This window comes from Primulina tabacum, chromosome 2 (assembly GCF_025594145.1).
Source record: "Primulina tabacum isolate GXHZ01 chromosome 2, ASM2559414v2, whole genome shotgun sequence".
NCBI classification, from domain to species: domain Eukaryota; kingdom Viridiplantae; phylum Streptophyta; class Magnoliopsida; order Lamiales; family Gesneriaceae; genus Primulina; species Primulina tabacum.
Window position 1 is genome coordinate 51,938,023 of NC_134551.1, and position 14,146 is coordinate 51,952,168.

At 35.3% G+C, this 14,146-nt stretch overlaps 1 protein-coding gene across 1 annotated transcript; it reads left to right on the forward strand.

The window, feature by feature from the left end:
• The first annotated feature begins 922 nt into the window (after window positions 1–922).
• On the forward strand, window positions 923–14,146 carry LOC142536814 (2,3-bisphosphoglycerate-independent phosphoglycerate mutase-like). The gene is made up of 9 exons (XM_075642167.1): window positions 923–1,242; window positions 1,549–1,676; window positions 10,414–10,564; window positions 10,756–10,959; window positions 11,584–12,008; window positions 12,224–12,416; window positions 12,511–12,606; window positions 13,275–13,430; window positions 13,789–14,146. Exons 1-9 carry the CDS (start codon window positions 1,081–1,083, stop codon window positions 13,948–13,950), a joined length of 1,677 nt encoding a protein of 558 aa, XP_075498282.1. The 5' UTR covers window positions 923–1,080; the 3' UTR covers window positions 13,951–14,146.

Below are 14,146 nucleotides of genomic sequence, written 5' to 3' on the forward strand. Positions count from 1 at the left end.
TGCATATAGAGGACTACCTACTGGGAATATTGTAACCTTATTTTGGCTTTTGCGTCCCAAAAATCATATTTTGAAACTTATATCATATGCGTAGGCTAGTTTGCTAACTCAAGCAACTTTTGAATCCACGAAATTATATTTTGGAACTTTTATGGTCATTTGAATTGAAAAAAATGTATGTATAAAATTGTTAATAAATTATATCAACAGTGTATTTTGATGATGATGCTTTAGTCCATCGAAATAAAATGATTTTTTATTTTAACAATTTAAATATCAATTTAATCTCTCCATAATTTGTCAAATTTCACTTTAATCCATCGATAATGATAAAAAAATGTGCACATGATGCTTTAGTCCATCGAAATAAAATGATTTTTATTTCAACAATTTAAATATCAATTTAATTTCTCCATAATTTGTCAAATTTCACTTTAGTCCATCGATAATGATAAAAAAAATGTACACACGCATCGCGTGTGCACAATAACTAGTATATATTAAGTTTGTGTTATTTAGATTAACTGATTTTTGGTGTCATAGTCTGTTTAATAATTATATATATTAATAAAATTTTAAAACTTTAAATAAAGTCATCTCTAGTTTAGCGTATATCGTCTTTGTTTTTTAATCATCAAGTTGTTGGTTCAATTCTTATTTTTTTTTTCCTATTTATTTTCTAAAGTCATATATAAAATTACAGTATAATTTCTCACTAATTTTTATAATTATATTTTAATTTAAATTTAAATATAAATCAAATGAATTAAAAAAACTATTATAATAATACAACACGCGTGAGTGGATATAAGAAATGAAAAAAAAGTCTGCGAGCCACGTACTCTGTCACGTGTCTTCCAATCCGAGATTTCTAATAAAATTTGTCCCAATCCAAGTCGCCTGTCTCGTCTGTTTTCTTCATACGTACACTTGGACATTCCACTTTCTTCGATATACGCACTATTTCTGTTTTCCCGTTTATTCTGTCTTCTCTCGTCTTTCTATTTGTCTAATTGCTAATCGGAGATTTGTTTTCTTAAGTTTCTTTGTTGTTTTTGGTGTTGAAAGCAGTAAAGAAGGATGGGCAGCTCTGGAGTTTCATGGAAATTGAAGGATCACCCCAAGCTTCCGAAGGGGAAAACTATAGCGATGGTTGTTTTGGATGGGTGGGGTGAAGCCAAACCCAATAAATACAACTGCATCAACGTTGCCGAGACTCCAACGATGGACTCACTGAAAAATGTATATATATATTTTTAGTATTTTCTCGTCTAAAATATACTGGGTTCCGGATATTTCAGCCTAAATGATTCGGTATTGCATTAGTGAACACATTAACTCGAACTCTTAAGATCCAACTTTCCATCCAGTCTTTTACTGTATTTTACCTCCAAAATTTTGTGGGTTCCAAATTTTTGTCATCTAGATGGTTGGATCAAGAGAAATACTTAAGTAGATTAATGATATGTTAATGAGTAGAGTTTTTTAATACCCCCTCCTTAAACACTAAATGGGATTGAGATTTGTTTCATTCAAAACGTGATGAAGGGTGCCCCAGAGAAGTGGAGATTGGTGAAAGCGCATGGTACTGCAGTGGGGATGCCAACAGAAGATGACGTGGGTAATAGTGAAGTTGGCCACAATGCTCTTGGTGCTGGACGGATTTACGCCCAAGGGTGAACTTCCTTTTGCTTGCTCTTTACTTCGTTGAAGTTATTGTAGCCATCTGGGAATAAAGTTATATTGAAAACTAAATGTTCAGATGTTACTCTCTCTAATCCGCAGATAGTTGGAACTTGGACAGATAGTTTGTCCAATCAATATAATTTAGAAGTTTAATATCTAATACATCATGCTTTAATGACTGTAATCGATTTCTACTGGTTTTTTCTATGCTGTAATGTGATTTTCTTCAAAGGAAGAAAGGGTATTCTTTCTTGTAGTGCAATTATAATTTATATGGCTGATCGAGAGAAGTTCTTGGACTAAAAAGGGAGCAGTTCTATTTTTTTTTATGAGTGGAATTGCTATCATTATCAGAATTCGATTAAGTACAAACTGTATGAAAACTGCTAAATTATTAAATTTTTATATGTGGAGATGTTTCACACCCATGGTTTGCAGAAACGATATCGGCCATTCCGGAACGGGAACGAAGCATACCTTGACGAAGTTCCGGGGTGTGAACGTTGATGCTTTGGATCGTCGTTACATAGATAGAAAACGCCGCGTTATCGGTGGAACGACACGGTTCGATGAAACGACACGGAACGGAACGTTAAAAAAGAAAAAAAGAAGACCGATAGTCGAGTCTCGACACCGAGCTCGAGGTGGGTCGAGCTCGACCCAGATTTGGTTGAGCTCTTCACTAAGTTGTGAAGAGCTTGGGAAAAGTGAAGAGCTCGACCCAAGAGCTTTCATTCTTTTTTTTTCCTTTTTTTCCCCCAAGAGCTCTTGTGAAGAGATCGTTGACAACTGGAAGAGCTCGACCCACTCTTCTGGATTGAGTTGGTTGATCTAGATATAAAATATTTTTTCAAATAATGTCTCCTAGTAAACCTACATCTCTGAAATATCTTTTCAAATAATGTACATTATATTGCTGATTTGAAAGCACCGTGTAATGCTTAAATTTACCATTTTCTTGATTTGCATATCACACACATATCCATACTCAATTTTGTAGTTGAAATTATGCCGTACTCAAAATTATTTTTGTATTTTTGATTTCGAAGTTGTTGAAGCTTGATAAATATTTGGGCTTTTGGCGTTTTGTTTGAATTTTTTAATTTTGTATAAGTCAATATAAGTATTCTAAATCTGTGCTCGGTGTTTTCTAGAATTTTGGAGATTATAAAGTTAATATTTACGCTGAAAGACATGAAATTTTATAAAGTACAATATATTCTTTCTTCCAATTAAAATTTTTTCAAAAATTTATTTGATTATAACCCAAAACTTTCTTAATAATATATTTCATTTTGAGAAGGTTGTGAAAATTTCGATATATAACAAAAATATGATTTGTGATTCAATAAGGTGTGAATAAAATTTAAAAAATATATTTACTATCTTGTTTTCATCAAATATCTATTTAAATGATATTTTTATTTGATTTAAATATTTTTAAATATTTTTAAAGTTTTAAATTTATATTATTTTAAAAAAATATCCGCGCCGTGACAATTTCGTGAAATGTCATGATAACTGGAATGGTGACTTCCGCTGACCGCGATTGCGAACCATGTTTACACCCACGGAAGTGTCAGTTGTGTTAGGAACGTAAATATATGCAAAGCACTGATTGGTAAATTCGTTTAATCTTTGTTCTCATGCGTACGGTGGTGAAATGTTACGGACTTTATTATTATGGACCATAATATGTTGGACATAGGCCCAACAGTCTCAAGCCCATGGAAGAATCTAGATGTGCGAGGGAATGAGAATAAAATGTGGAGTAGTAGCTGTTGGATCAATTTTATTTTATGGGCTTATATGTGAATAATTATATGTTGTGGGTTGTCTATTAAGTTAAACCCAAAATAAAGTAATCAACTAATGATTCGGGTTATTGAGCTTTAATGTATCTAATAGATTGTGAGTCTTTAATATGTAGAGACAAAAGTGTAATTTCCGTTTTTATGATGGGCTAAATCAGAAATATCAGAAAATAATGATAAACATTATCTATGTATGAGTCATGGTCCCCAGATTGCGCGGCATCACGTTCCCTATCCTCTTCCCCATTAAGAAAATAGTTCAGAAGAGAAAACTAAAGAATTCTTTAAGGAAAAAAAGTGCGTAGATCTGGAAGATCAAGACACGTTTTAAAGAATTCATAATTATGGCTTTATGTACACTTTCTCTTAAGTTTTCAGTCAAATTTTTAATGATTTAGCATGATGAATTATGTGGTTTATGGATTTTTCCAACAAGTGTATCAGAGTCACTTATGCTCGTATCATCTAGATTTTTTTAAAGTCTGTGGATATTATTTGGTTCCAGATCTGGAAAAGAAAATTTTGTTAAAATATTTTTGATATGACTTCAGATATGGAAAATATTTTGGCTGAAAACAATTTTTTTAAAGTTTCAGTTTTGATAAAGAGATTTTGATTGAAAATTTTAAGGATTTGGTATAAGACTTCGATTTTCCGTCCAGTTTTTGTTTAAAAAAATGAAAAGAAAAAACATTTTAGAGGAAAATCGAAAATTTGGGTTAAAATATTTCTCCACCAAAATCGACCTAAGGCGTGCCCAACAATACATAGACGTAGAGGCGCGATTTTGAGGTGCCCCCGTGAGCCCATGTCGTCTGGGCCGAACAGGCGCGACTTTCGAGCCGCCCAGCGCGCTCTGTACGGATTTCCAGGAATTTTTTTTTACGATTTAGGTTTATTCGGTTTAAAGTTAAATATTCAATTATTCAAGTAATGATAAGGTTATATGTATTTTAAAATAATGTCACCAAAGTGACATCTTTTATGAAATTTAATTTTATTTTGAAATACAAAAGATTTTGGTATATGTGAGTTATATGAATATTAATCTTCCCAAAGGAATGTTGATATTTAATATAATCACATATGCACTTGTGTTGGTAAACATGTGATAGTTGTTAGGTTTTTCATGTGAATAATAAGTCGCCCAAATCAAGATTGTTATTTGACATGATAGTTACTGTCAGTGTTTGACTGTTGCATCAGGATGTCACTTGTCTAAAGATAAAACATTAATGGAGTGCTTGATATCCTGTTTATGAGGTTTACATTATTTGAATTTATTGATTATTTTATTTGGATATTTGGTTGAGCATATATATTTGGTTTTTGTTCTTTGTTCAGATTTGACTCGTACAAATATTCATTCCAAATAAATTCTATTCCTATGTTAAATGACTCTAGTTTTCAATCGTGGCAAGAGAATTTAGTGATAGTTCTCGGAGTCATGAATTTGAACCTTGCGATAACGGTTGACTATCTTCTGGCCATTATGGATAAGATTACCTCTAATGAGAAAAGAGAGTTTGAAAGGTGGGAGAGGTCGAATCGTCTATGTATGATGATTATGAAGAGGGTCATTCCAGAAACATTCATGGCCACAATGTCTAGTGACATTGCTACTGCTAAGGCTTTCCTTCAGGACCTTGAAAAGATGTTTGCTAAAAGTGAAAAGTCTGAAAATGGTACACTTTTGGCAAGCCTCGTTTCAATGAGGTACAAGGGTAAGGGCAACATCAGAGTGTATTATGGAAATGTCTCATCTTGTTTCAAGGTCGAAAGCACTGAAGCTTGACCTCTCTATGGACTTGCTGGTACATTTGGTTTTGATATCTCTTCCCTCACAACTCAATCAGTTTAAGTTGAGGCATAACTGTCAGAAAGAGACTTGGTCTCTGAATGAGCTCAGCTCGCACTGTGTTCAGGAAGAGGAAAGGTTGAAGCAAGACAAGACTGTGCTCATTATGCCTCTATCTTAAAGATAAAGGAAAGAAAATGAAGGATAAGGAACCTGCGGATACACAACCTCCGAAGAAACAGCAGAAGAATCTCAGTGATTCTCAAAGTTCTGGTGGTTTTTTTTTTTTTTTTTTGCAATGATGAGCATATGAAGAAGCAATGCACTAATTATTACGCTTGGCGTGCTAAGAAATGTATGCTTCTGAATATGGTTTGTTATGAGGTTAATTTAACTTCAGTGTCTAGACATCGTGGTGGATAGATTCTGGTGCAACAACTCATATCAGTGTGTCTATGCAGGGTTGCTTGGATTGCCGAAAACCAAGTGATGCTGGAAGATTCATCTAAGTTGGTGACGACAACAAAGTTGAAGTTGAGACAATAGGATAATTTAGATTATTGTGAAGTACTGGAATATATTTGGATCTTTACGAAACATTTGTTGTGCCGTTTTTAGACGGAATTTGATTTCCATTTCTGCATTGGACAAATTCAGTTATTCTTGTTCATTTGGAAATGGAATATCCAGTTTGTTTCTTAATTCAAAATTGGTTGGTTCTTGTTCTTTATCACGATATGATAATCTTTAATCTTTTTATGTTACTGCTTCATTTAACGAATCTTTATTAACAAGTAGAGGCACTAAAAGAAAATTAATCAATGAGAATTTAGCTGCGTTACGGTACAAGAGATTGAGCCATATTTCTGAAAAGAGAATAATGAGACTTGTGTCAGACGAAATTCCCGAACTTTTAGATTACACATATTTTAATAATTGTGTTAATTGTATAAAGTGAATACAAACCAACAAAAGGATATTTGAAGCCAACATGTGTTCAGGCGTCTTCGAACTTATACATACTGATATTTCTGGACCATTCTCTTTGGCTTCTTGGAATAGTCAACAGTATTTATTATGTTCATAGACAATTTTTCAAGATATGACTTCATTTATCTCATTCATGAAAAGGAACAGTCGTTGGATGTGTTCAAAAATTATGAAGTTGTTCAAAAATTATGAAGTTGAAGTTGAAAATCAACTTGGCTTAAAGATTAATGTAGTTAGATCTGACCGTGGTGATGAATACTATGTTAGATATGACGGTTTAGGTGAACAACATCCAGGGCCTTTTGCTAGATTCCTAGAAAAATACACTATGCCGGTTTCGCCCACTATGAATGGCATTGCTGAAAAACGAAACAAAACGCTTAAGGACATGGTGATGAGTATGATTAGTTATTCTACCTTACCAATATCAGTACGGGGAGAAGAGTTAAAGACCACAACATATATCTTTAACAGGGTTCCAACTAGGGATTTGAACCCAAAAGAGATACCCCTTAGTAAGTAGCCGTTATTTCAACTGTAGTGGACCTAAGGTAGGATGCGGTGAGTGACCCTGTAAGGGAGTCAAGTAAGGAAAGAAGAAAGGGGTCTCGAAGTAAGACCTCCTTGTCTTCTTTTGTTTCCTGCCCCGGTTAGCTAGGCCCACTAAGGCTAAGTAAGAGAATAAGAAAGAAGGCTTTTTTCATTTTCCCGCCCGGAGATCTTTTCTTACAAACAAAAGGGCAACTAATCATAGCATAGACGTGGTCTAGCCACTCCACATTAGTCCCCTAACAAAAAAGTAGCAAGCCCCTTTGGTGGACAATGCATGCATGAGAATGACCCCAAGTTGCAGCTGGAAAGATAAGTTCGCTGACTGCGACCAAGACCTTTGGACGGGTAAAAAGCCTAGTCTTAAGCATCTGCACGTTTGGGGATGTCCAGCTGAGGCAAGGCCTTGTAAGCCTAACGTAAAGAAACTGGACTCAAGGACGGTCAGCTGTTATTTTATTAGATACTCTGAAAGATCCAAGGGTACAAGTTTTATGATCACACAAGTAAGTCGATTTTTGAGTCAGTAAATGCCCGGTTATTTGAGGATGTTGAGTTTGCGGGGGAAGATAAAGTAAGTGATATTGTCTTTGAAAAGGAATATGTAATTATTCTCACAGATACATTGATCAGGATCACATTCCTCACTTTGACCAAGACACAATACAGGAAGACAATATTGGAGATCATCTCATTCCAGATGAACAAAATCTAGAACCTCCAGAATCTATGCCATCAAGAGATCCATTAGAGAGCAAATAATTGCAATGCTAGATGATTACATTGTATTTTTTCAAGAACATGAGGCAGACATTGGACTGATGGAGGATGATCCTATCAATTTTCGTCAAGCCATGGAAAATTCTAACTCCCAAAAGTGGAATGAGGCCATGAATTAGGAGATACAGTCCATGAAGGCCAATGACGTATGAGATCTTGTCCCATTGCCTAAAGGTACGAAGCCCATGGTTGCAAATGGATATTTAAAACCAATAGGGATTCGAAAGGTAATGTGGAAAGAGATAAGGCTCGTCTTGTCGCTAAAAGGCTTTACCAGAAAGAAGGCATTGATTATAAATAGACTTTCTCTCCGGTTTCTTCGAAAGACTCTGAGCATTGTAATGGCTTTGGCTTTGGTGGCGCATTTCGATTTTGAGCTTCGTCAGATGGATGTAAAGACCGCGTTTCTAAATGGTAACATTGATGAAAAGATTTATATGGTGCAACTGTGTCAAAAAAAATATGGTTTGCAAGTTAAAAGAAATCCATCTACGTTCTCAAGCAAATATCTTGTCAATGATATTTCAAATTTCATCAAATGATCATCTCGTTTGGTTTGGTTTTGAGATGAATTTGATCGATGATTGTGTTCACCATAAGTATAGTGGGAGTAAGCATATTTTTCTAGTTTTATATGTTGATGACATTCTGTTCGCTAGCAACGATTAGAATTGTTGCATGGCACCAAAAGATTTATTGCTAAGAATTTTGAGATGAAAGATCTTTGTGATGCATCTTTTGTACTGGGTATCGAGATACATCGGGATCGCTGTCGAGGTATTCTCGGATTATCTCAGAAAGGCTATATCGAGAAAGCTCTCAAGCGATATGGGATGCAAGACTGTAAACTAATATATTCCCCCATGGCTGAGGGAGACAAATATAGTCTCAAACAATGCCCCAAAAATGATTTTGAGGAAAAAAATGCAGAAGATTCCCTATGCATCTGCAGTGGGCAGTCTGATGTATGCTCAAATTTGTACACGTCCAGATATTGCATACGTGATAATATGTTGGGAAGATATCTAAGTAGTTCAGGATCAAAGTATTGGAAAGCAGTTAAACGACTCTTATGGTATTTATAGAGAACAAAATATTACATGCTCATATATCAGATGTTAGATCAGTTTGAGATCATTTGGTATACTAACTCCGATTTTATGTGATGCCCAGATAATATGAATATATTACGTTGAGCTATATTTATTTACTGGCACAAAGTGTTGTCTCATGAAAGAGTGTTAAAAGGTTATAGCATCTTTTATCATGACTGTAGATTTTATAGCTTGTTGTGTTGTATCCAATCAATTTTTTGGTTGTTAAAGGGATAATTTAGGGTTGATAGTTGTCTATAAATCACTTCGGTACAAACTCCATAATTGTTGATTCAATTATTAAGGGACTATCACCCAAAAAGTTTTTGTGCACATTATTTGTATGGGGTTTGGTCAATTAAGGATATTCAGTTTCAATGGGAGTTTGTAATTTTAAATGTTTTATAGACATGTTCAGTAATTCGGTTTATAGTTATGTAAATTTATTTTCTGCAGAAATAATTTTCAAGTGAAGTCACATTCTGATTATGGTTTAAAAGTTTGATCACAATAAAATTAAGAGGGAGGACCAGTTGGAAATTGACATGTTATGATAACATTGCATGAAATTTTCATGTTACACGTCACGTCCACTTCATGATTTATGTCATTTAGTTGTGTTGGCATATGTGACCATTGATTGATCTAGTTACCTTGAGTGTAGCGAAGACTGCTTTGATCCTACGTTGATGTGATTGATGAACCAGATTGGCTATAGACACATTTTGGAATGAGAACATTTTTTAGCTCATAAGATTATTTTCACAAACATAGTTATTAGGTTATACATATAGCCCAAGTGGGAGATTGATAGATCATTTTTATTTTTATGAGCTTATATGTGAATAATTATGTGTTATAGGTTTTCTATTAAGTTAAGCCCAAAATGAAGTGATCAACTAATGTTTCGGTTTATTGGGCTTTAATATATGTAATAGGTTGTGGGTCTTTAATATGTAGAGACATAAATGTAATTTCTGTTTTTATAATTGGCTAAAACAGAAATATCAGAAGATAATGACGAACATTATCTATATATGGGTCATAGTTCCCAGATCACGTGGCATCACGTTTCATATTCTCTTTCCCATTAAAAAAATAGTTCATAAGAGAAAACTAAGGGATTCGCTCAAGGAAAAGAGCGCTTACATCTGGAAGATCTTGACACGTTCTAGAGAATTCAGAACTATGGCTTCAGGTACGCTTTCGCTTAAGTTTTCAGGCAAATTCTTAACGATCTTGCATGATGGATTATGTGATTTATGGATTTTTCCCCAGCAATAGCTGATCAGAGGCATTTCACGTTTTTCTGTTGATTTAGTGCTAGGGGCAAGAGTTCTTCATCTTGTGAAGGGATTATACCCTTGGCTGAGTAGTAATACTCAGATTTTCATATTGAATCTTGAGTTTAATTTGTGTTTGAATCGTTAGGAAATATTGTTCCTAACATCAGGTCAAGATCAAAAAGCATGGTAGTTAATTGGAGTCTAGAAAAATATGTTACAGTTTTCGATCATTCTTGTGCCTTTGTCATTTGTCCACAGTTACTGAAACTATTCCATCAGCTTTCAAAAGGTTCAGTTGCCAAATAAATATTGCCTTTTTATCTTACCAAGTGGGAATGACAGTCTTTCTCGACCGAGTTTGTGAACCTGAAGGTTAGCACATGTAACATTTTTTGTGTGTGTGTCTCTGTATATAGAGCAAAGCTCGTGGATCTTGCTCTGGAATCTGGAAAAATCTATGAAGGAGATGGTTTCAAGCACATCAAAGAATCATTTGAAACAGGAACACTACACCTCATTGGATTGTTAAGTGATGGTGGCGTCCACTCTAGGCTCAATCAGTTGCAGGTATTCCAAGTGTTTAAATTTCATATGCTTCTGTGTTCCATCTAGAAAATAATTTTTTCTTCCTCTGCTTTCATTGCTTCAAATTTCTTAAATACTTGATTGTTTCCTTTTTACCCCCCTCTTCTTATGCAGACATAGTTTTTAACAAACATATAAGAAACACTTATGTGAACTTACAATTGGGTGGGCAGTTGCTGCTTAAAGGAGTTAGTGAGCGTGGTGCTAAAAGAATTCGTGTTCATATTCTCACAGACGGACGTGATGCGTTGGATGGTACAAGTGTAGAGTTCACTGAAACTCTTGAAAATGATCTTGCAGAACTGCGTGATAAAGGTGTTGATGCCCAGATTGCATCCGGTGGAGGTCGCATGTATGTTACTATGGATCGTTATGAGGTGAAACATTCATTTTCTGTTTTGGCCTAATCATTCTCATCAATTTTTGTATTTATGCATTCAGGAATATGTTAACATAACTTGTGGCTGCCTTGACTTATTTTGCATGATTTTTGTGTATCTAAGAATTGCTTGGCTTCTAGGACCAAAACAATCTGCACTGGAAAATTGCACTTTTGAGGTGATTAGAGGGTTTGATTGGGCAGACGTTCTCGACCCTACCTATCTTCGGCATAGGAGTAAAAGATAACTATTGGGCCCATAATTCCTTTGTCTTGTTTGTGGGTTGTGTGATATTCATCTTTAAGTTCATTTTTGCTGGACTAGCCTCTTTGTTATCACTTACAGTTATTTCTACTTCCACCTCATCTTTCGTCTCCACTGTGTATTTCTTTCTACCATGTTCTATCATGCTTGATCTGATGACCAGTAGTCTTTGATTGGAGGATATCACAGTTAAATATGATTCGTTAACGATGAAAAGGATGCCTTTTAAACTCTCATTGCTTTCTTTCTATTTGATGAGTGTTGTAAACTTGTCTGATTGCACATAATACTCTCTAGTTGGTTACCAAGCCTTTGGTTCTGTTTCTCATGTACCCATATTTTTCTAAATATTTTCAGAATGATTGGGATGTTGTAAAACGAGGTTGGGATGCCCAAGTACTTGGAGAAGCACCACACAAGTTTAAGAGTGCTGTTGAAGCTGTCAAGAAGCTGAGAGAGATTCCTAATACAAATGATCAGTATTTACCTCCATTTGTTATTGTTGATGATAGTGGAAAAGCTGTTGGACCTATCGTCGACGGTGATGCCGTTCTGACTTTCAATTTTCGTGCTGATCGCGTGGTAATGATAGCTAAGGCTCTCGAGTATGAGGACTTCGATAAATTTGATCGGGTTCGATTTCCTAAAATTCGTTATGCTGGAATGCTTCAATATGATGGTGAGCTGAAACTTCCAAGTCGCTACCTTGTTTCTCCTCCAGATATTGAACGGACATCAGGAGAATATTTGGTGAATAATGGCATTCGTACTTTTGCTTGCAGGTAATTTGTTTACAATTAAAACTTCCAAAGCTCTAAAAAAACACAAAGTCAGCGGCCTCACTTTTTCTGACGAAAAAGCTATAAATTCTTTTTCTTAAAAGATCTGCCTAGCTTTTTGCGTTCGGATTCATACTTAGATTCAATTTGTATGTCACGGACTAGATTTCATTTTAGCCCGTCATTCTATTTAGTCATTTACCATGGTTTTTTTACAGTGAAACAGTTAAATTTGGTCATGTCACCTTTTTCTGGAATGGAAATCGCTCAGGATACTTCAACCCTGCGATGGAAGAATATGTTGAAATTCCTAGTGATTCTGGTATCACCTTCAATGTCAAGCCAAAGATGAAGGCCTTGGAGATTTCTGAGAAGGCAAGGGATGCAATTCTCAGCCGTAAATATGACCAGGTAATCCATCAATGTCTTGTTTCTGGTCAATTGCTCGTTGAAGAAAAATCTTATTGGCGAGTTTATATTAGTTTTAACGTGGTTTATTCCGAAGGTACGTGTCAACCTCCCTAATGGTGACATGGTGGGACATACTGGTGATATTGAAGCAACAGTTGTGGCTTGCAAGGTTGCTGATGATGCTGTGAAGGTATGTTAATTCTACTATTTGATTCGGCTGTGAATGTATGTTGATTCAAGCAACGGTTGTAGCATACCTTTGATTGAGGAAGACCAATAAACTATAGTGTCCCATGCTATTTTTACGCACCGGCGATGGTATTTTTATGCTACACGCGGCAAGATACACTCAATCTGGAAACCTTATCTTAATTACTGTTGTTCATGTAAATTGTTGTGGTTCAGGTACGCTCACTTCGTCCAATGTAAAATTTGTAACAGTAATTAATCTTTAGGTTGTATCTCAGAATTACAGTTTGGATGCCCTAATCTTTTGCGGACATTGTATTTATGAGGCTTTAGAGTCCAAAATGACTTTTCTTTTCCATAAAAATTGAAATTTTCCTGGAGTTTCGAGAACTTCTTTTATCTGTATTATGCTGATGAATTAAATGATTGTGCAACGACAGTCAAAATCTGCAGCCTAACTCGATGATCCTGAAAGTATGATCACTTCTGTACTAAATGTCACCAAAATGCTTGATAAATATAAAAATTTATGGTGATGAAATGCAACTCAAGAGGCGACTCAGTTGCCTACTTATATGCTGCACTTGTTACATTATCAACCACTTGAAAATTTACTTTCTTGAAGCTGTGACATATTTATAATGACATATTAATTGTTAATTTGGGTAGATGATCCTTGACGCAATAGAGAAAGTGGGTGGAATCTATGTTGTTACTGCTGATCATGGAAATGCTGAGGACATGGTGAAAAGGAACAAGAAAGGAGAGCCACTTCTTGACAAGGAGGGAAAAATTCAAGTACATACTTCTCACACTCTGGAACCAGTAAGTGGTTTAACTCAATACTTCTCGTTTTCATGCTGTAGATCAACTACCATGGAGAAAAAAAAATTGTGCTGCGTGTGAATTCCTGATTGTGGCTGCCACATATTTTTCACCAACAGTTGCCTTAACCATAACCTGTTATGTGACTTGAGAAAAAAATTTGATTGGAAAGATGTGTTCTTATGGATATATTCTATGGTTGATCGGGTATGAACCGTACCTATCGATCATATAGAAGTCTATAAATAATCCAATCCATCACTCATTTTGAATGGTTCGACCAAGTGATCCGACATATAGTTTCCAGTTGTCAGCTTATGAATTCTTGATTTTACATGCATATTAAACTTCTATGTAGGTTCCAATTGCTATTGGTGGCCCTGGGCTGGCACCTGGCGTGAGATTCCGCAAAGATGTTCCCACTGGTGGTCTAGCCAACGTGGCTGCAACTGTCATGAACTTGCATGGATTTGAGGCACCCAGCGATTATGAGACAACCCTTATTGAGGTTGTTGATTAATTACAATCTCATTCCCGATTCGAACTCCTAGAAATTTTGCAAATAATGATGATGTGAGGAATACATTATCCATTATTTTTGAATAAAATGTTTTAGGCTAGTATCACTGATATATAACTCAGCATTGAATATGCTAAAAACATGCCCGTGGTTTCAGATTGAGATATTCGAAATAAATTTCAACTGTTTCGCTTTA

Bases quoted from the DNA above. Each gene is read 5' to 3' on its own strand.
- LOC142536814 (XM_075642167.1), top strand. From the start codon at position 1,081: ATGGGCAGCTCTGGAGTTTCATGGAAATTGAAGGATCACCCCAAGCTT. The intron at 1,677-10,413 runs GTGAACTTCCTT...CTCTGTATATAG, and splicing joins GGACGGATTTACGCCCAAGG to AGCAAAGCTCGTGGATCTTG. The intron at 12,009-12,223 runs GTAATTTGTTTA...GTTTTTTTACAG, and splicing joins ATTCGTACTTTTGCTTGCAG to TGAAACAGTTAAATTTGGTC.